The 23221-nt window shown below is 40.7% G+C and overlaps 1 protein-coding gene across 1 annotated transcript in view; it reads left to right on the top strand.

The window, feature by feature from the left end:
• FBXL17 (F-box and leucine rich repeat protein 17) overlaps window positions 1–21935 on the top strand; it is a 478538-nt gene extending 456603 nt beyond the window's left edge. The window contains exon 9 of the mRNA XM_030869915.2: window positions 19044–21935. Coding sequence (XP_030725775.1) covers window positions 19044–19184 — 141 coding nt within the window. The 3' untranslated portion in view covers window positions 19185–21935. The remainder of the gene's footprint in view (window positions 1–19043) is intronic.
• The last annotated feature ends 1286 nt before the right edge of the window (window positions 21936–23221 follow it).

The raw sequence follows: 23221 nt of genomic DNA, 5'->3' as shown, positions 1-23221 counted from the left end.
CTTCCTTGGAAAAGACCCACCTCAGATACTTGCTCCGAAAGTGCTGGCATCATGTAATGATTTACACATGTGCTACTTCTACAATTGGTGATTAGGGACAAATCTAGCAAATCCAGCAATGAGAGTGAAATGAGAGTGAAACTAAATATGTATGCCTCTCAAAGGACATGCATTTTCTAAATGTAGCAGATCTGGGGGCAAATAAGAAGAATGGCCCAAGATCTTTGTCATTTTTGTTAATTGACCTAGTTCTTTTCTCCATATGCTTTACAATCCCGACTTATACTAGGCCTTTGCCAGTTAGTTATGTTTAGAGAGATTTTATTACATATTCTAAGCCCAGCCTAGAAAGCTGACTGACTTTGTTACTAAGCAACAGCAGAGACCCAGGGGTTGCAAGTCTCCCTCCGATTTCACTACTAACTAACCTAACACTGCTACTAACCCTGTCACTTTAAAATGACTTCTTTTAAAACAGATAAAAAGGGTCCGCAGTAGGCAGAGTGTTCTAGAAACACTAAACAGTGACAGCAGAGCTTCTCAGCTTCACCAGAAGGAATTGCTACATGAGAACTACCTAAGCAAGGATGCCAAAATGTATGCATTCAAAATGTATCTTTGTAGCCACAACCCTTCTCAGAAGTCACCATGTTTCTAGTCCATACTCTTTAGGTTTGTTGAGATCAGCTTCACCTTCAGAGATGAATTGTAGAAATTAGTGTTCCAGTTAGTGCAGAAGATTATTCCAGACATATTTGCTGACCAGCGTTTTGCCAATTTTCAGTTAGGTAATGGATCCTTTTCTACCTAAATGCAAATTAGTCCAAAATGGGATCAGAAGGAGGTTTTGATGAGCGATATTCCTGAGGGTTTTAGCCCTTTCCTCAGGTGGCCTCTGAATCCTTTCTCCAACCAGCCTGCTGCTCTGAGAGCCCGTTGGCTCTCGCACCCAGCCGTCCGACCACAGCCTGCAGCAGCATGGCCCAGGCCTGCCGTCTGGCATCCTCAGACTTAAGGCAGCTCAGGGCCAAACACGGGAAGTTCTGTGAGGACGGAAGAAGTTTCCAAACCACACACACAGCGCGTGTAAAACCTTGCACTTAAAAGCCTGCGGGTTGATTTAGTTGGTTGGAGATCTAGCGTGATTAGCTATTCTGTCTTTGACATTTGTATTACGCTGTCCGTCTCCAGATTTTAAAGTTATCAAGATTCAAAGGAAGATATGAGTAGCAAAGAAAAGAAGTTAGTAGCTGAGGACATGGACTCTGGAGCCAGAGTTCAGGTTCAGATCTGGGCTCTGCACTTAGTTGTGTCATCTTGGGCAGTTATTTAACCTCTCTGTTTCGTCATTTACTATAAGGATGATAATCATGGAAATGCTACGAGCATTTAAATGAGTGAACATATATCAAGCCCTTAGAGTAAAGCTTGTTATATATAAAATGCTCAGTGTTAATGATTATTCTTATCATCATCATTATAGTAACCTGTGTTTTGATATTTGAATTTCCAAATGAGAAAAAAACTGTATTGCCTGCCATTTTGAAAGGAAATTTTAAAAAAGAAGAAAGAAATTAACTCAGATTAAAGAAGATGTTGCCCTTTTACTTTTTTGTCACTTAAATTTAAGATTATTATTTTCTACATAAATATATCAATAATTACATTTTCAACACACTTTACGAAGGAAAACTAATGCCTCTGTGGGACAGTGTATTCGGAATCAACTTACTGATCCAGGCATAATGCTGAAGAAAGATTTGCAGTGGGGGAAAAGGGTGAGTTGAAGATAAAACAATTCAAATAGGTAAGGAAACAGAAAGTATTAAGGAGAATAATGGAGATGTGGCTCCCTGGTGGTCTAGCGGCTAGGATAAGAAAAATAATGGAGAAAGAATAGAAGAACAGAAACAGGAAACAGTGAAATTACTATTAGGATACAGAGACAAAGAGCCACTGTCTCAACGTGATCATCTGTGCCAACAAAGAATTAAAGAACAAAATTAATTTAGACCTATTACTCTTCTCCCTGTACCTTAACCTAATCTACTAACCACTAAAAACTTGTTCATTTGAGTTCTCTTTCCCCTCTGCACACCAACTGGAGCTAAAGGAGGGGGCAAGAGACCTCACTGGTTTCCACAACTAGCCCCCTTGTCAGGCATGTTGCCAGTGGGATCCCTGCCTTGGAGAGAGATGGGGTTTGTGATATCTGTGTGTCCCAGGGTTCGTGTCCTGCAATTCTAGGGTTCTCAGAAATATTGAAGGCTAATTCTATTTTCTTTCATTTGGGGCCACTTATATTTGATTTGGAAGCTATACCAAACGTCTGCTTTTTTCCTCACTTGAGCTTCTGAAGAATTAAATAACAAAATGCATTGTATTTGTTGTAGGAAAAAAAGCGTTTTTCCTCTGTTTCTTTTTCTCCCGTTTTCATTAGGTAGACAAAGAACAGATAAGAAACATTAAATGTATTCTTTGCAGATGAAAGCAACATGTATATAGATTATCAGTCAGGGTCTAAGCTAAACAGCAGTACATTTGGCTGCAACATTGGTGACTCCTAGGAAGGAGTCCTCCAGCCGTTAGACAAATGCAGTGTTCCCCACACACTTGTAAAATTAGGAAGCGCATTAAGAAGCCCCTGTTTGAGTAGCTTTTCCAATTGCTGGATGGATAAGCACGTTAGAGGCATTACTTTCGGTTTTGAAGCCGAGGCCACTTAATCTCCTAAACTTTAGCGCATTGTAAGAACCCAGAGAAGAAAACACTGTGTGAGACGGCTTTGATGAATTGGGGTGAACTTATATTCTTAAAGACTGTTCAAAGGCTTACTTGACCTTGGGAATTAGAGTTGACCCGAAATCACCTATCAACTTAACACGCATTTATTTGGTGATTTAGTTAAAACTACTTGTATAACCAAGGGGACTGTCTAATAAGAGCAGTATGTTTTTTCTGCTTTCCACAATTACAGACAGGCAGTGGCTTTGGTCACAGAAATCATTTTCACAACTTCAGTGAATTCTAGATTCTATACAGATCTGTTTCTTCTACTAATATGATATTTTTCTCACTTCTTACATGGCAGTTTGGATGGAGAACAAACTAAAAAGGACAAAAAGAAAAAAAATTCCTGGGAAAGCTGTAGGGCAAATGGAAATGCAACGTTCAGTGTTAATGAAAAATGTTTGGGGTAACAAGGTTGATGAAAAGGGAGGAAGCCCAGTGGCATGGTATTGGCTGAGAAACCAGACCTCACCAGAGGCAGCCTGGCTGGTTTGGGAAACCTCAGTGATAAAATGTCGCGGTGGAAACCTCTGCAGCGAGTGTTAATACAGAAGTTTGGAGACAGAGGGCCTGAATTATGAGCAGCAAATAGCATCATAAATGTAACAATTCTCAAATGCCAAACCCTTGTGAAAAGCAGTTGGATGAAGAAATGCTGGAGCTTTTAAAAGCTCCCTTTCACTTTCTACTTTTTTTTTTTAACTTCATGCAGAACTAATTTTATACACTGTTCGTTTGATTTGAAAATGCCAGCGTCTGGGGTATCATCAAAGAGCGTTATTGAGGGAGCCACTCTTGGCAAAGCGTTTTGCTTAAAATGCTTATTAGTTCTTTCTGCGGAGCTGTCCATAGGAAGGAGAAAGGGTACCTCGATTTACCTAACTGCGTTCCCCTGCCTTTGCCCAGAGCAGGTAGCAGCCCTTCTGCTGAGAAGCTACCTCTCCTTGGCCTGTAGAGGCGCCAGGAGGGCCGTGGGGGACACATTACTTAAGGAATAGACATAAATAGAGTTTGAAAGGTCCACCCCGATGTCCTATGACCAAAGCCTCTTGGAATTTCTTTGATTTCTAGTTGACATAAATTAGAATTACACAGGCGTGAAGAGTCCACCCAGAAAAGATCAGAGAGGCTGCTGGGGGAGGAGAGCACCTCTGTGTGTTCCTATTGACTAGCCAGCTGCCTTCAGGCCAGGGGCCTCTGTGGAGGCTGACTATTATTGATCCACACCATGGAAATAATCAAATTAATTCACTTCTCATCAAACTGCCACTGCCAAGACCTTTCTCCTCGACCTGGCCTGATTCCTGAAGTACTTAGTGAAGGAATGAAACAGATGATTTTCTTTTCCTAAGAAAAGATTTCTTCAGGTCACAAGAAATCCTTGTTTTCGCACAGAGCTCCTCATTGAAATGGTAGAGAGATTGAATCAAATCAATGAGAAGTCAATACAGAAAGCAAGTAATAGCAACCAGTCAGCTCTTTAAAGCCAGGAATCTGCTTTGCAACCTTAAAATCTCAAGGGTCAAGTTTTATGTGCCCATTTTAATGTAAAAATATTCAGGAAGCATTGACCACTGCATTTTTCAGGAAGTAATTATGGTAAGAGAAAGCCTCAACAACATAAAGATTTCTGTGGGGAAAATGGAGTTTTTATCAGCTTGTTTAGGAATCATGAGCAGGAAAGCCCTATGGGGAAAATAATATAGGACTCTGTAACTAATATACAGAACTAACTGGAAAAATCAGTTTAAGGGAAAAATAATTTGTGGGGCACTGTGTCCAGGACTGTTTGGGTAGCACTTCAGCCATGAAACAAAGTGCGTACCTGCAGGGACTCCCCTCTCCCCACAGTGTATATCCACAGATGTCTCCAGATTGCCCATGGCCAAAATTGAATATTGCAAAGTATGCCTTATCAAAGAAAATAAAGTGAAAAAAACAAAACAAAACTTTCTCTCCTAATAAGTCAGGAGTGGTCTGACTGTATCAGATCGTGCACTCCTATAGATCGGGGGAGACATAACCGTTACCCGGACAGCCCGCAATGCCATGCGCGCCAAGAGAAAGGGGAGATGAAAAATGGGGAGAGAGTATGGCTGGGGCTCTGAAATCTGCACTTAAGTCCTTCACTTGAAGTATCAGCATCTTGTTCCTTTTGCTGATGAAACAGTTTCTTCCAGTGATTTCCGCACAGGAATACTTTAAAACACATTTTTACAACCCTCTCCTGATTATTGCTGGTAATTGAAACAGGGAAAAACACATCAGCTGAAACTCAGGTGATCTCTCAACCTCATTTTAGCCAAGTTCCCATCCCTTCTTCTTCTAGCCCTCCTCACCTAAACCTGTACGAAGTGGTAACTGAAAGGCCTTTCCTGTATTTCGGTAATAAAGCAAGAGATACTGGTGTGGAGTTTTATGACAGAGGTTAAATTGGCAAGCACTAGTGTCAAACCACTAGGTTTTCAAATTCTACATCCTTCACTTTACTATCTGTGGGACTTTGGACAACTTAGTCTCTAAAACCCTGTGTTACCATCTGAAAATGGGGGTAATATTTACCCCAGGGGGTTGTTATGAGATTATATGAGATATTGCAATAAAGCACTTAGCCTAATGTCATGTACTCTGTAAGCACTCAGTGTATGTCAACTATTATCATTATTATCATTATTATTTATTCATGTATACATGGCTGCTCTGGAATCCTATCTGATACTTAACCATGATATGAACTGCCTAGTTCATATATGCTAGCCATGAATATAAATTCACACGCTAAGATCTTCCAAAGAAAACTAGGGCCCTGAGACTTAGACAGCAATTCTTAAAAGAAAAAAAATACGATCCATTTTTTGTTTTTTAATAGTTAGGACCCATTAAATGACAGTCAAACTTATAGAGGAAGAAGAAACCTAGAGACCAGCAGGGCTCTGTGAACAGAGAGAGTAAGTAAGAGTAAGACTCGGCAAGTCTGACCGCCAGTCAGTTCCAGGCTGGTTTGTTTCTTCAAGAAAAACGGCATCTCCCTGGAACCTTTTAAGGGAGTGTGCAAGTACTTGCTTATGTTTTGCTCACTTCTGTTACGGGATGGATGTATAGTGAAATTGTTTTTGTTTTTTTAAAAAAGGAGGCAGGAGGGGCCTACTGCTCCCCAAATGCTGTGGGGTGAATAGGATGTTATGTTGGACTTTGCCTGAAGGCTCCCTGGAGCATCATTGCTTTGCAGTAAATAATCTCCTTGGAACTTTGATTTGACTTAAGTAATTATGAGAAAGAATTAGGTTGCAGGATCATATTATTTTTCTAATTTAGGAATAGAAAAGGTGACAGCAGTTTCTTAATGGAGCTCCGATTAGATCCCAGAACTCTGAAGCACCTGACTTCACAAAGTAGAAACAAGGACGTCCTGCTGAGGCTCAGGAGACTGGGGGACCGTGGCTCCGTGGAATGGAACCGGCCGGCCTGCCCCCGAGGCCCAGCCACTCAGCAGCAGGTTACCGGGGCCCCGCCATGCTGGGTCTAATGAAAACTTTGTTTGGCAAGTAGTTTTTCAAGAGAAAACCTAAGCTTCCTTCCCCAGCGTCCAATTTTTATTATATATTTTATCCATTTATTCAAGAAATATCTATTGGGCTTCCCTGGTGGCGCAGTGGTTGAGAGTCCGCCTGCCGATGCAGGGGACACGGGTTCGTGCCCCGGTCTGGGAGGATCCCACATGCCGTGGAGCGGCTGGGCCCGTGAGCCATGGCCGCTGAGCCTGCGCGTCCGGAGCCTGTGCTCCGCAACGGGAGAGGCCACAACAGTGAGAGGCCCGTGTACCGCAAAAAAAAAAAAGAAAAAAAAGAAAAGAAATATCTATTGAGCTCCTTACTGTGTTCCAGTAACTGTAATAGGAGACAGGTCAGAAAAAACAGTGAACGAGATAGAGTTCCTACCCCATGGAGCCTGCAGCCTGCTAGGGAAGACAGACAAGTAAATGGGCAGTTACCGTGCTATCAGACTGTAAATTAATTTTCAAAAGCGGCACCCGCGATTCTGTTTCTTCTACAAGAAGAACTTCACTTTGGTCCCACCTGGCTTTCAGCTATGGTCCTCTCCAGTTTTATCTTTCTGGCACTCAGCCGTTCAGTTCCTGAAAAGGATTAACTATGCACAGTTGTCCTTACTTTTCACCACTCCATACACTCTCTTTTTGTTCTGCAAGGTCACCAGTAACTTCCGTGTCACCAAATCCAGTTTCCATTTTCTCTAACCACAACTTGCTCCATCTCTGAGCAGCTGCATCCACATGGTAACCACTCCCTCCTTAGTGAGGATGCTTTTCTGTTGTCTCCAGTGTCGCCACACTCCTGGCTTTTCTATCTCCACCTCCCATACTGCTTCTCTGTGCCTCTGTTCCCTCATCTGTAAAGTGGAAATAAAAACAGCAGCTATCTCCTAGGCTATTGAGAGGATTAAGTGAGTTAATATGTGTAAAAGTCCTTATATGAAGTAAACAGTGAATATTAGCTCTTACTTGTAGTGGTGGTAAATTCTTACATTCTCACCCCCATGACTCCCCTCCTCCTTGGAATATAAGATCCATGGGCTTCTAGTCTATGTTATATTGCCAGGCCCTACCACAGTGGCTGGTACGTAACAGATGCTAAACAAATATGTGTTGGATGATGGATAGATGGATTGGGGATTGTTCCTCATCTGCATTCTGTGTGGCTCCAAGGTTCTGAGGAGGTTCCTCAGAGCCTCCAGGAATGACAGAGTGGCTAAGAGGCCGTGGGGCCTGGTCCTTGCACCTAACATCAGCCAGAGCACCCCCCCTTTTATTGCTTTATCCAGTTATTTATTTGGTTTGTATACTTATTTATTACTTTGGTGTGCAGAAGTATTGTACAGCCAAAAGCAAGTTTGAAAACCATTAGATCCCACTGCCTCTGAATAATTTGATAGGTAACAAAAAGTATCTAGACAGAGGGAAATAAATAAGAAAGATGACACCTTGGATTTAATACCAGTTTCCTGTAGCTGGGGAATTCTGAGTGCAGCCTCAAGGGTTCAGGTCAGTCAAGGACAGAGTTCAGACATCTGCTGTGTGGGACGGGACTCAGCATCCTTCAGAGCCTAACCCTGAAATGCTCTGATTTATGTAGAGTCTCTCTTCTGAAAGCCAAAAATATCACTTATTTTCAGGTTTTTAAATTTTAATTTATGGATTTATCACTTTTATACAGAATACATTTTTGCTGCTAATAAACTTGTTTTAGGAAACATGTCAAATCCCTAAATTCTACCTGATGGAAACTCAATTTTAGAAAGATTTCTTTTTCGTCAGGTGTCCATGGGTAATTACCACTGTCCTAGGCTTTATGTAAGAAAATAAAAACTGAAATCAAGAAAGCCATTAGGCACAAAAGAAAACATAAGTTTTGGTTTTGAGAGTTTTCTCCCTCAATTGTGTTTTTCAGCTTAACTTTGCAAGTTTAATGTAGAAACACGCAGATGTGTTCCATAAATATATTACACTTACCGGTCACTTAGTGACAGTGTTAATTACCTTATTAGGACCCAGGTTTTCTCAAATAGTCTTTTACTGAATCATTTAGAGCGCCACCAAGACTCCCCGAGTGGCTTTCTCCATCCTGGTGTCCCACACATGTCAATTTTGGTTCTAACCTGCATTGCACATGCAAATCTATACCAAAAATGTACAGACTTGCACGATGGGTCAGTTCCATGGGTTTGTGGCCTCAGAACGTCCTATGGAATACTGTGTACCTGGAGCTTCCAATTGGCTTGAAACATCCTTCCAGGTGAAGGATCACTTGGTGAAACAGGGAATGAAAATGTCACTGATTTTTCTCTCTGACAGTCTAGTTTTTGGACTCCTGTCACACTAATCTCTAATCAGAGGCTTCAGGTTGGTGAGCCCCGGTTCTCACTTAGTACTGCAGGCGTTTCTGTGATCTCCATCCTCCCAGGTTCTTCGCGGCTTTCTCACCATGCTAATTCAAGTGAACAGAAGCAATGCCAGTGTTAACAGGAAACCCACATTTCATGAAAAAGAGACAGCGTGAATCCAGGCCTGTTGTGATAGTGCCAGAGCATGGCACTGCCAGTCATTGCAGATCCTGAAATGGAGTGACTGCATTTGACAAAGTTGACTGAATTTATGAGCCTGCCTCTGTCAGGTTCATTGCATTCTCAGTATCTGTCTCCTTCTACGCTTTAAGATTTTTAGATGAGTTTTTTGCCACCCAAAAGTAATATTTCTTACCTCTATATAAAAAAAAAAAAACATCCTTAAAGGCCTCAGGCTCTTGGTATGAGGTTCATGCATGAGGCATAGTGCATTATGGGTGTCCTGTAATCAGCCGATGCCCATAATTTAGCAGGTGGCTTTTAGGCTCCAATAAGATAATCATTTTCTTCTTAAAAATTATGTTAAATACTCAGTCATGTGTGCCCTCTCCTCCCACCTCTTGAGTGGTCCTTGAGGAAGCACTACGTCCTTGTGTGAACTGGGTTTAGGGGAATCTTTCCCTCCGTTAGCTGTTGGGAAGGTCAGGTGGCCACCTCCTTTGGCTGTGCCCAACTGGAGATGGAAGACCAAGGTAGAAGGACAGGAAACCAGTCTGTTTTTGCTACACTCAAAGAATATACATTTTGTTTCAGACAGTGATGAATATCTGAAACAAGATGGACCAACAAGCTGTAGGAGCAATAGCTTCTTTCCTCCAGAACCCCTGACTCAGTGTTTAATGTGGTGGTGGCATGGGAGGTGGGTGGGTACTTGTTACCTGTAAGTGATGGTAGTTCAGACCTTGATTTCAGATTCCCAAGTGCAGAAACCACCTGCGCCCTCTAGGAGCTCTTCCATCAGCCTGAGCTGCACATTGGAATCTCCTAGGAGCTTTAAAAAGTACTAATGCCTGGGTCCCATTCCTCCAAGGTTGGGTTACATTTAGTTTGGGTTATGGCCTGGGCACTGGGATTTTTCAGAGATCCCCAGGTGATTCTAATGAGCAGTTGGGCTGAGAACCACTGTATTCTTGTTCGTATTCCTGGTTGCAGACACAGTTTAATTTTTTAAATTCGTTATTTGTATCTCAAAGTTAAATCCAAGCCACTTTGACTTCATAGGAAATCCACTGAGAAACGTTTTCCGAGGCTGAACACCTGTGTCCCCTTAGGGCCCCCAGACAGAGCATGTTCAGGTTAATTACTTTCATTTTATAATCACTGCTGTCCCACCACTATGAGTTATATACCTAAGACCACCTAAACTGTGTGTGTGGTGTTCTGAACATTCTTAGTTATACCCTAATTTCAATAACTGCAAAAGGTTTTCTGGGGTAAACTGTCCCTCGAATTCTTTGGCTACTTCTGCGGATGAAGTCCAAAGAGCTCTTAAATGATTCTCCTTTGGGGGCATTATTGACACAGCTTAATTCGTCCCACATCAGTAAACGTGGATTGATCATTTGTTACGTATGAGTCACTGTGGAGTGTGGAGAAAGGCTTTGGTTTGACTGAGAAAGGAAGCGGGAAGGAAAGGCACGTGAAGCTGCCTGCAGGGTGGAGAAAAGGAGCTGGGCGCTCCACTCATGCCGAGAATCATTCCACAGCCCTCACCAGCCTTTCGCTTCCCTGTGGGGTCCGCCTGCAGCCTCTTTCTGCCTGTTGAGCTGCTGGCTGCTGGGACGCTAGGCTTGCAGCTGAAGGGAAAGAGATGAGGTGAGAGATTGTAACAGTGGCGCCAGATTCCTGGTGTCCTGGACCTCCCTGCTCTGATCATAGGGAAACATTAGCCGGATGGGGTATGCCACCCAAACAGGGACATGAAACGTCCTGCTGCAAAGGGAGGGAAATAGAATCATCAAAAAAATCTACCCTGGCCTGCGGAGAGCCCAGTGCATGTGGTTGGCTGTGAGGGTCCTGGCAAAATCACTGTTATTGTCTGCTCTTTTATTCTCTTCTTAGTGACCTATTTACAATATTTTAAACTGCACTTAGATGACTCATCTCATTTACATGCAAATTTGAGGTATTACTAAATTCATGTCACCCTTATTTTATCCGTTTTAATACGTGCCTATCTTGGGGCCAGTGGGCACTTGGTGAAAGAGCAGCTGTCACCCGGTGAATGCCAGGTCCCACGGACAGCCAGCACGCTGTCCCGGGAGCCAAGAAGCTCAGAGGGAGGCCGACTCCGGAGGCATATTGCCCAGAAGTCAGCCTGTGGGGCTGTTAGCAGTGAGTGGCTGTTGCCCAGGAGTCTGTGAAAAGTGACAGACCAGCGTGAGGGCAAGAGCCCTGAATTAGGACGCAGGAGTTGACTGTGCTATTTGCGACACTTTCACAGACTTACTGTGGGCTCCTTACTTTTCCAGCCTGCAGAAAGGGGAGGGGAGGCCTTTTCTTTGCACCCACCCACCCCCATGCTCAGAGCAGTGCTATTGGAAACAAGAACTTACTTCAGTTATACCCTTGAGTTTGTTAGATGGGCTGGAGAAGCATTGCCTTACAAAGCTTACAAAGTGAAGGACAGATTATTTGTTTTATTCTAGCTCATGAGCGGGTTTCCTTTCTCCCCTGAATAATATGTGTATATTTAGTGCATGGGGTACACAAGCCGATACCTCCTCGTCCTTCAGGAGTCCCCTTAAGTATCGCTTTTTTTGGAAAGCCCTTTCCAGCCCTCCTGGCGGAGGTCAGGAGCTACTAAGTTTTGTCCACAGCAACCTGTACTTCCCCTAGAAAGCACTTCTCAGGCCTTGCTGCTGTTGTTGTAATTGTCCATCTTCCCACACCAAGAGGGCAGGGACCATATCGGTCATGCTGGCCATTCTACCTCTGGGACACAGAAAAACGTTTTGAAGGGTAGAAGATTGGAGGGAAAGCTATACCAGTTTATGGCATGGTGCCCTGCTAAAAGGCTCCGTCACGTTTCCATCACGTGTCAAAGTCTCCACAACCACAGTTCCACAGCAGAATGTTCCCCAGGCCAAGTGAGATCTATTATAATTTACATTCCCATAGAGCAGCCACTTTGAAGAGCTTGTAAAGGACTTTGAATTGTATTTATATGTAAATCACTTTTTTAATGTTAGCTGGAAAATGAATGTCAGTGAAAGAACGTGTCACTGAGTGGGTGCTCAGCTAGGCCCTAGTCTGACGCTTCGCGCATCGCATTGTGTGCAGGGCAGTGTGTCCCAGGGCAGAGAGCACCTGTGCTGCAGGGTCCCGGATTCAAATCCTGGCTGCCATTTACTAGCTGTGTGACCCTGTGTGAAATACTAATTCTGTATGAGCCACAGTTCATCTGTAATCAGTGGTATTAATGCTTAGGTGCTTGGAAAATAGTAGATGCTCACTGAATGTTTCTCCCTAGTCCTCTTCCTCCATCCTTGCTGGAATGGGGACATACTTTTATTTTGCCTATTGGTCATTAGGCTGAAAAATTAACAAATTGCTTTCAAGTATTTTGCCAAAATAAACCATGCTGAAGAATCCGTTTGATTTATCCCGTAGCACATGAGAGCCTAATCCTGATAAGTACAGTGTCTCTCGGTAGGGAGCATGAGGCAATTTTAGTGGGAGAATTTTTCCTTGTCTGGGACTATACTGTATATTGGAGTATTGTTTACATGTTCCCTGGGACAACAAATGCCAAATACCACTGTGACAAGGAAAACAACAACCAAAGACCAGCCCCTCGGGTAAACAGTGAAGACATGTAGAACTGCTGAAGCCCAAGAAATCAGAGGGTGGAAATAGCATTGTTTTGAGTCAGGAGATCTGCCCACAGTTCCCCCTGTCGCCAGACAACTGTGACGTCAGAAGGAACCTTAGATATCACAAAACTTCAGAATCTTCTGTGGGACCCTCCTGGGTCTGCTACCCTGAGCAGGGCACTGGATGCTGAAGGCTGAAGTATGAAATCTTCTGAACCATGTGGGTTTTCACAAAGTTTTGGAAACTGGCGCATATGCAGTGACCATCAGCATGTTTCTCAGTGTCACCTACCCAGTGTAGTGTGTCACTCATCTCCAGTAGGAAGGCTGCCATCAGTTAATCTGAAGTATAGCCTAGGCATTTCCTGAGCACTGCCCAACAGCCACATGGCCCAGCGACCACCAGCTCATGATGCTGAACCACCATCACGGGCTGCTTTGGTCTCCTGTGCAAAATTATTGGAAAGCCCAGGCAAGGTGTATCTGGAAGGAGGCACCCGGTGATATCAGATGGAAAGAAGAGAAAGGAGAGTAGCACAAACAATCACCTTGGTTGTGAACTTCAGAAGATTAAAGGAGTTTGGAGCTGCCCTAATGTCAAGACATTAGAGACTGCCACCACCATAGCTAAATGCCCTGGGAACAAGGTGAGCTTATCTCCATGATTTCTGGGTATTAGTATTATTTGGTGCCTTTTTGTTTCCTCAATACACACTCATGGAACAACTACTATATTAATTTAGCCAACAAATATTTATTGAGTACTTATTATGTGCCAGGCATTCGCTAGCTGCTAGGGGTTTGGTAGTGAACAGAAACAACAAAAACTCCTGTCTCATGAGCTTATATTCTAATGGGATGAGAATGTGCCAGAGAGAGTGTGTAGGACTGAAAACAAGAAGATGACTAAAATCCTCCTTGCTGTCAAGGAACTTACGGTCTAGGAAAAATGCAATACGTTTATTGCTTGTGGTATTTTAAATAGTGTCCACTTTTTGCAGAGAAACTTTCTTCATTAAAAAAAATGATTTTAAGTGGTTCATTATATTCTTTTTATAAATTAATTAATTTATGTATTTTTGGCTGTGTTAGGTCTTTGTTGCTGCACGTGGGCTTTTCTCTGGCTGTAGCGAGCAGGGGCTACTCTTTGTTATGGTGCACGAGCTTCTCACTGCGGTGGCTTCTCTAGTTGTGGAGCACGGACTCTAGGCGCACGGGCTTCATAGTTGTGGCACGTGGGCTCAGTAGTTGTGGCGCATGGGCTTAGTTGCTCCGCAGCATGTGGGATCTTCCCAGACCAAGGCTCAAACCCATGTCCCCTGCATCGGCAGGTAGATTCTTAACCACTGCGCCACCAGGGAAGTCCCTAGGTGGTTCATTATATTCTCAAGTGTGGTTTTAATATACTCAGATGTCAAATATTTCCCCCCGACATAAGAAGCATGTTCTATTTTATAACAAGAGTCAAAGAGGAAATAAGAATCACTTAACATAAATGGTTTCTGCAGCAAATTCCATTAGAAATTGTATTTTTTGAACAATAGGTATTATTGAGGAGATATATAATAGGTATTATTATAATTAATAATAGGTATTAATTAATAATAGGTAATTAATATTAGATATAATTAATAATAGGTATTATTATTCAGGCCTAGGCTTGCACTTTCTGGAATTTTCTGGGGAAAGTGTCAATAAGGAGGTGAAGAAACAGGGTGATGGTCTGGATAAACTGGTTAAACTGAATCTCAGAAACTCTGAAGGATCTCTCCTCACCCTTCTATAGTAGCAGCAGCAATAGGATGAAACTATAGTATGATTTACCTTAATTTGCATAGCAGTTTGCCTCACATTTTCAAAAAGTGCTAATAGATGTTAACTCAAAATAGATTAAAATACCAGACAAATTGCTATTACCTTAAAAAGAGTTATAATAATTTTGAAAATGTAAATTATGGCTATACAGTCTTTGGAGAGAACTATATTTCTTATATTAAAAATAAAACCTGTGGTACAAGCTTTTTTTCCCCTTTAATCACAGTAATTTCTTCAAATGACACTGCGGCATACTTCTTTAGGAAGATACGCTGCATTTTTCAAATCTTATGTGTAATATAAGAATTGCCATTGATCGTTTTCAGCAGCTGAAAGAGAAATTATAGAAAACCAGGGATCGTGGGGAAACTTTTTAAAATTCATCTTTATGTTCCTTTTTTTATCTTACATACATTTTATGAGTTGGAACAGAGGATGGTTCTTTTCATTCTAGCAAGTGGAGTTGTGCGTGACAAAATGCCTGCAGAAACGTGTATGTAGACGTAACGATTTAAAATGATTTGGACCCTCCTGGTGTCTTACACCCAACTTTTTCTCTGAGGCACCAAAGCACTTATGGAGTCTATACAAAGAGGTGAGCATAATTTATACTTCTGAGGAGTAAATGAAAATAACTTCAGTATAAAATTTGTCACACCGTATTGCCAGGAGACACTATAAGTAAAAGATAGAACCTTCCCTAGTGGGAGTACATGTATTTCCCCTGAATAGCTTCTACCCAACAAAGCTCTAAAATGGAAAATTTGCATTTTCCCTACTGCTTTGTTTTGCTAACACAGTTAGCAAAAAGATTGCTTAGAAGACACATTATATCCACGGAGGATTACCTGTAACGTTTTTCATACAGCTATACAAAGCCAACTTACTGTCTGTCCTTGCCCATAAGCTATGAAAGCCAGAGATCTAACACACTCTATATTCTTAGCTATAGGTGGATCTTACTTTATGCAACAGAAATAGGTAAATTGAATTTTGGTGAGTCAAAGGAATATAAAACACATTAAGAGAGCTGACAAAATAACCCTACCATGAAAGTCTTTGCTAAAGTAAACAATTATCTCCTAATTTATGTACTTCATAAATCCATATCTCATGTATCAAGTTTGCTTAAGGTGAATTTTATATCTCCTCTTGAAAATCAGTTATCACTTAGTGATATTTTCTCTTTTTAAAAATTGGACCCTCGGGGCTTCCCTGGTGGCGCAGTGGTTGAGAGTCCACCTGCCGATGCAGGGGACACGGGTTCGTGCCCCGGTCCGGGAGGATCCCACATGCCGCGGAGCAGCTGGGCCCGTGAGCCATGGCCGCTGAGCCTGCGTGTCCGGAACCTGTGCTCCACAACGGGAGAGGCTACAACAGTGAGAGGCCCGCATACCGCAGAAAAACAAACAAACAAACAAAAAATTGGACCTCCAAAACAAAATGCCTGTCAACCCTCGGTATAAAACTTTGTACAGGCCTATGTGTAGATTAGAAAAGATGTACTGCAGAAGACAGGCCCCATCTTTATGGTGGGTTTAAATGTTTTCCCTTCTCCCTCCGTTTTTCGTTTATTTTTCAGTTAGTTGTTCCTTGAATGCTAAGTGATTTGGGCCGTGTTTACTTCCTTTCCAATTCGATGCAGATTTTCTGAAAGTCCTCTGACCAGATGACTTCAGCTGTCCCTTAGAAGGACCTGCATCCTTCTGGGTTTGTTCATGGCTACAGGGTGGAATGTAACTAACCACAGCCTGGGGAATGTCAGGTAAAGAAAAGGGAGGATTTCCTGAAAGTGGATATTTAAAACCTGGACTGTATTACTGAGAAAAGTTCTGAATTCTCCAGAGAGCATTAAGATAGAATAGATTCTTCTTGTATCCGAAGTATTTTTAAAAAATTTTTATTGGAGTATAGTTGCTTTACAATGTTGTGTTAGTTTCTACTGTACAGCAAAGTGAATCAGCTATACGTATACATATATCCCCTCTTTTTGGGATTTCCTTCCCAGTTAGATCACCACAGAGCACTGAGTAGAGTTCCCTGAGCTATACAGTAGGTTCTCATTAGTCATCTATTTTATACATAGTATCAATAGTGTATAGTTACTTCTTGTCCTGCGATGATTTTATTTTGAGCATTACAACTTATGTTATCAAGGTTTATTTCTGAAATATCTCAGAAGTTGAACAATATTGAGCATCCCTATAGAGAACTGGTCACCCTACCATAGCATTAATTAATTCAATGAATGACCGTTTACTGAACGCCAGCTGTACTAATAAGAGCTACCATTTGGGGACCTTTTTATGTCAGTCGCAGTGTTAGGCATATTATTTTATCCTTGTAACAGTCCTGTGACATCAGTACTATTATCCAGTTTTTACAGTTGAGGAAACCAAATGGTAAATCAGGATTCCAGCCTGTGCCTGGTTGACTCTCAAGTCAACTACAGTTGTCATGTTTCTTCTCTACTTTGTATACAGCTCTATAGCCTTAAAGATAAAAGGCAGTCTCTGGTCCCCAGACTTTGGTTCAGGTAGAAGAGAGTGGCAAGTAAAGAGATGATTGCAACACAATGTGAGAGTGCTTAAATAAGAGACAAGCCTTGCAGTTACCCGTCATGGGTCCACGGAGAAGGTGTACCGAGACCAACCTCATGGGGAGTTACGCTTGCTTAGGGAAGGTTTCCTGAAGGAGGGAATTCCTGAGCTGAATACAAGTTCCTCTGGGAATTGTTGGTCTTCAGTATGTTGTGATTAGTATGTTAGTGTCTGGCTTTGCCTTGCTCTTGGGTTTCTATTTTTCATTTGTAGTTTGTTATTGTTTTCTCATTCATTCACTGAGAAGTAGGCCTGGCTCATGAATACAAAAATGATCATGGCTCTTGTAAGATCTTACATGGGAACAGGAGTAGACATTAAACAAAGCAATTATAAACTAACTTTGAAGGTACCATGAACGAAAAGTAGGCAATGTTGGAAGAGTGAATAACCTGGAAGCCTTACCTAATGTGCGGAGGGGAGCAGGGTGAGGGCTGTGATCAAAGTTCCCTGGGAAAATGACACTGAACTAAGAATAAGGTGGAGTAGGCATGAGAAGGGGACATTCAGGTGGAAGTGGATTTAACAGTATTCCAGATAAAGAGAACAGCATGTGCAAAGATCCTGAGGCCAGAAGGAACTCGGACAGCTTGATAACTTTAAATTAGGTCAGGTGACTGGTTAGTATCAAAAATATACTAGAGAGATAGGCATGGCTAGATGATGCATGACTTTCTAAGTGTACTGTTCTAAGCAACCTCAACTCAAGCAAGACTTAGGATAGAAATTCAAATTTAAAAAATCAAAAATTATATTGCTTAGAACTCCTTTTGAGATCATCAGTTGATATTCTCAACTCTAATTTGTATATCTGTTTTTCTTTTTTATTCAAAATTATTTTGTGTTTTTGTGAATGAAATGTTATACATTGTATCTACATCACAAAAAGAATTAACTGCATGGCTTGGTTGAATTTGGAATGAAAACTGATTTTAATACAAGAAAGTCTTGTATAGCAATGCTGACAAAGACTAAGTACCATCAGTGCAATGTGGAAATATCAACTCTAAATTTAACAAAAAGATTATATATAACATGGTTTACCAAATCACCCAGAAAACACCATGTTATTTCAGAAAAGCGCAGATGACTTAATGTCATGGTCGTCACACTCCCAAGCGTGCTTTCAAAGCAAACAGCAAGGGTTTGATGTTGTTTTAGGTTTTTCCTTGTGGTCCTGATCTTTTTCAATAGTGGACAGACATGGAGAGGGAGCACAAAAAGGTGTGTCACCAGCACCTTCTTTCAGACCAGCTTACCCAGGATAAATGAAATATTGATGTATTTGAAAATGCCCGAGTGTTCAATAAAGATTTTAAATAAAGCTACCTAAAAGTTGCGGTTCTTGGGTTAATCATTTATTTACCTAAAGGATGAAGGAAGCCGTCTACTTTTGTGATATGAACTGCAATCAGCTTAAAAATAATTGACAAATTAATCCCTTCACAGCACAGCAATTGTAAAGGTGTTAGTTTTAATTAGGCCTGTCTGATTGCCTTGTCTAATCAAGAATCAAAGTGGTATCTTTGATGGTTAAGGTCTATTGGGGCCATCCCTGACCTGCCAGCCATGTATGTTTTAATTATTGATTCTTCACAATTCAGCCCTTTCCACAAAGGGACTTGAAGTTTGCAATACCTTAACGTTTAAAAGGAAGAAAAATAAACATTTTCCCCAACACTTCTATCCAGAATCCTGTGTATCCTCTCCACCAATCTACAGTTCTATCCTCAAAAAGCTGTCAGCTGGACGATGAAGTCCAGTGCACACTAGGATGCTAACTGCTGCCTCACCTCCCAAGCGCCCCATTTTCAATGGACATTGTTAAGATCTTGACAAGTCACGGTCATCTATGCGTCTAGAAAACACTAATTTCTTGATATCATGTCTTTTCAGAAAATCCCTTAGGGTGAATGTAGTACTTAGGAAATCAGGGAGGTCACACGAAAAGCGACACTGTCTTCTCACGAAGCATTGGTCACAATGCTGAAAAGGAAGGAGACGAGGGTTCCCGGTGCCATGGAAAGCGCACCCCAGTGAGCGTGGGCGGCTGTTGGTTTCGGTGGTCCCTGTGGGTGACCGTGGCTCTTCTTTGTGTTTGCAGGTCAGTGAAGTGACAGTGGAGCAGCTGGTGCAGCAGTACCCCCATATCACCTTCAGCACCGTCCTGCAGGACTGTAAGAGGACCCTGGAGAGAGCCTACCAGATGGGCTGGACCCCCAACATGTCTGCTGCCTCCTCCTGACAGCCCTGCCCACGCTTGGGTCCATGTGGATCAGCCAGCAGGGCGGAGAGGAATTGTAGAGTTGGGGTGGGTGATCTCTTGCAAAGGTTTTGACTGTCCCATGTCTCCATGTGTACCCGAGTGTGTTTATCTGTGTCTCGTTTGCATACTGCGTAGCGTAAGCTCAATTGCTATTTTGTTCCCAGGTGAGCTGGTTTTTTCCTTAAATAACGATTTTGACAGGCACAGACCTTTAGTTTTTAAGTTCAAAGGCTTATTTCTCTAAAAAAAAAATTTTTTTTTTTTTTTTTGCTGTAGAATCAAAAAAAAAAAAAAAAAAAGGATCCATTATTTTGAGCTTCTAATGACTGCCACTGGAGATGCCCCCAAACGAAGGCAACTGCCTTCTTTTTTGATGGGAAAGAATTGTGCAATTCTACTGATGATGACTGGAAAGGAGCCACGTTGCGCTAATTAGAAGCCTGGAAACTAGTACTTTTCAAGATTTCAAGCACGTACACACATATAGGTTCTCATACTCTCTCATACACACACACACCCCCACAGCACTTTCTTTCTAGATCATTTTCTGACACAGGGGCCTTTCTCCAGGCCACTGAGGGAGCATGGCATCCACTGTCACTCTGCCTAACTCACTGTCCCCACAGGTGGCCCAACCTGCTTGTCTGGTGGGCCACTTAGGGACTATAGGGGACAAAACCTTTTGTGAAGTTTTCATATGGAGGCAACAATCTGAACTCCCCTGACCAGCTCACAAAAGTTAATTATTCATTATTGTACAAAATTCTGTTGAGTACTAAGTATTTTGAGTTTCATGTTAACATTGTATTAGCTTTTATGATACAATGGATAGTAACTGGTCTGGATATGTTTTAATGATATTTGGAGCTACTCTTAGCATTATCCACATTAAAGCCACCAGTGTAATTACTAGTGTGCAGTTATTTAAAAAAAAAAAAACTCTACAGATCATTTAATTATTTTTGTTAATTTTGGTAATTATGAAAGTATATTTCTGAGATTTGGGGCTAGTCACGTTAATAGAAGGTTAATGAGTGAGATATGAGTAGACAATCTTTCTATTAAGTTTTTTTTCTTGCTTTGGGCTTTAGAACAGATTTTTTGGATATATGCATGTTATCATATTTTGAATAATTGTTATGCTATGGCAAAGATCTGTTGCTGGTTAATGTATGAGTTAAGAAGAAAAATTAGAAAATCTTTTCATTAAGCTTCTGTTTACACTTGTCAGAAATAAGCATTTCTTTGTTTAATTAAAGATTGCCAGTTTTCAGTTTAGACGGTATCTATTAGTAAATGAATATATGTTTTGATTTCACACATCTTTATGAGTAATTCATATTGGGGACTCAGGCTCAAATAACCTTTCCTATGTCTAGATTTATAATCAAGACAGCAGGGAGGCTTTTTAAGCTAAAGAGTGATTGTCTTTCACAGTAGAGTTAGATATACAAAACCCTGACTTGTGAGTTTGCTATTTATTCTCTCCCAATGTGGACATAACTGTTTTTTGGTCTTTAACAGATATGCTAAGATTTGAGATTCACTTTATATAAGTCCCAGTGTTGCTAAAATGATACTAGCTGTAAGAAATGAAAAATAGCTTTACATTCAAATGCCGTTCACTTATTTATAATAACTCTTTTTGTGTAAACAACTTTCCTTTGATTATGTCGACCTGTTTCTGATGTGGCATGTTTTTGCTTTTAATCCCAATCAGTCTGGAAAATCTAGTCACTAAGCACCGAGAGTATTTTTTCCATCACTAAATGGCTTACTAATTTAATTTCAAGGGAATAAAATTTATGTAAGAAAAAAAAGCTGTTTACTATTAACAAGCTGTAATTCTTCTTAAACGTTAAACTGTCTCCCCTTCATGTTCATTTCCCCACTACTGAAAACGATCTTAATTCACAATATTTTAACTGATTTTTAATCCAAAACTAATTTATAAGACAATATGTAAAGTAATAGTAGCTTGAGTGAATAAGCAAAAGTTTAATTTTTATATATGTCACACTATATTTTAAATAGTTAAAAAAGACAAAAGGAAGGAGAACCATCAATGATATAGGCGGTGCCGTTTCAGTCCAAAGTTGTGATAATCCTTGGAATGTCACAGTTTGGTTGTCAGATGGTTTCAGAAGTGTGTAATCAATTTTTTTTTTTAATGTTGCGTTGTTTGAATCTCAAGTACAGCACTATAACATGCTTTAGCTTGGGGGTGGGGGTGGGTTGGGGACTTGCACTTATTCTTTAAGATGTTGACTAATCCAGAAAGCCTGATGCATTATAACCTGGAAAACTGCTTTGGTGTGTTTGTAGGAATCTGTAGAAACATCACATCCAGCCTCAAAGCATTAATCACAAAAACAACCAGAAAAAGCATCACCTTGAATGATGCTGTGATGGTTGTTGAATGTGCTCTCATTAGATGCTTTGAAATAAGGCTTAAAATGATTTTTCTGGGCAATATAGAGTTTCTTTTTTTGCTTAGAATGTCATAAATATATGTGAACATGTTTAATGCAGGGCTTTTTATCCTCTCCAAAATGTCAACAGTATTTTCAGAATAAAGACTATGAAATATATTGCTGTGGTGGAAAATTCTGGTCCTTTGTCTTTAACGTCTCTTTGAGTGGATAAAGGAAATTCATCCAGTTTCGAGTTTCTATATTTCTGTGAATCTTTTGACCTTGCAATGGGTTGCAATAAAAGAGAAAGAAAACACAGTGTCTTTTGTTTTATTTTAGAGACAATAAATGGCCTCCCTTATGCTGGTTGGGTGTGATGCATGCAGCGGTCCGTGTCCTTGGGTGTTTCACTGCAGACTTTATGTAGGTTCAGTGAACCCAGAATAATAAACAAGACTGAATTTAGGAGATTCGCATTTGGCCAGTGAGTACTGAGATAAGATTAAAACCTCAAGGGTTTAAACAGGTGGTCCGTTTAAAGTACCATTCCCTAAACCCTCATTCATTTACTTAGCCATTTATTCATTTTCTCAAAAGTAAATAAATAAACTTATTGAGTAAAAAACATGTGCCAGGCACTGGGCATTTAAAGATAAATAAAACTCATTCCCATCCTGCAATTGCTCATAGCATAGCAAGGAGACAGTCTTAAAAACTAGCCGTAGTAGCAGAGCACAGTCAATGTAATTATTAGAGGGAGCACAAATAGGAAAGGCAATACCCTTTTACAAAGAGTGAACGAAAATAAAGCAAAGCTAAAGAGGTAGATGGTAAGAAAAATTACTATTTTCAGCCTTGGCTATTCATGGATTGTTTTTTAAAAAGGTTCTTCTGAAAATAAGTGGCCACTGGCTACCATTCACATGGGTTATTCTGAATCTACAGTATTTGCATTGTTTGTATCGCTTGTAATTTTCTTTTTAAAAGGATTCATTTCAGGAGTGCTCATTGCCCAACAAAGCAGACAAAAATCATCTGAAGCCTCAAAAGAAAAACAAATATCCTGCCAGCAAATATGAACTCACAGTCTAAATCACAGAGAATAGCAGGGGTAAGCCAACATTAGTTCAAGTCAACAGAGAAAACAAACAATAGGCCCACATCCTCAAAGGCTTCAATATTAAATGTTAAGATAGATAATTCGGAAAAAATGTTTTGATATATTCAAATATATTAAAAATTATTTATAACGTATAAGAAAAAAACTACCAAAAAATGAACAGAAATATTTTTAAAAGAGCGAAATAGAATTTTTAGAAATGAAAAATATAATTGACCATTAAAATGGAAAGGCATTAGTAGAAAAGATTCAGCTATAGGGATAATTCGTAAACAGAAAGGTAGATGTGAGTAAACTAAAAGGAAAATTGAAAAAAAAAAAAAGCTTTTCTTCTTTTGCGTGGATAATTTCCATATGGATGACTGAGAGGTTAAGACACATGGGACACAGTATGAGACTTTCCAACATATCTAATCTTGCAGAAGAAAAAATAGAATAAGGGAATGGCAGTGTTTAAAGCTATAATGGAGTTTCCATTTACT

The sequence above is a fragment of the Globicephala melas genome, chromosome 3, assembly GCF_963455315.2.
Source record: "Globicephala melas chromosome 3, mGloMel1.2, whole genome shotgun sequence".
Taxonomy (NCBI): domain Eukaryota; kingdom Metazoa; phylum Chordata; class Mammalia; order Artiodactyla; family Delphinidae; genus Globicephala; species Globicephala melas.
Note: the sequence above shows the minus strand (reverse complement) of the source record. Positions and strands in the feature narration are given on the sequence as shown.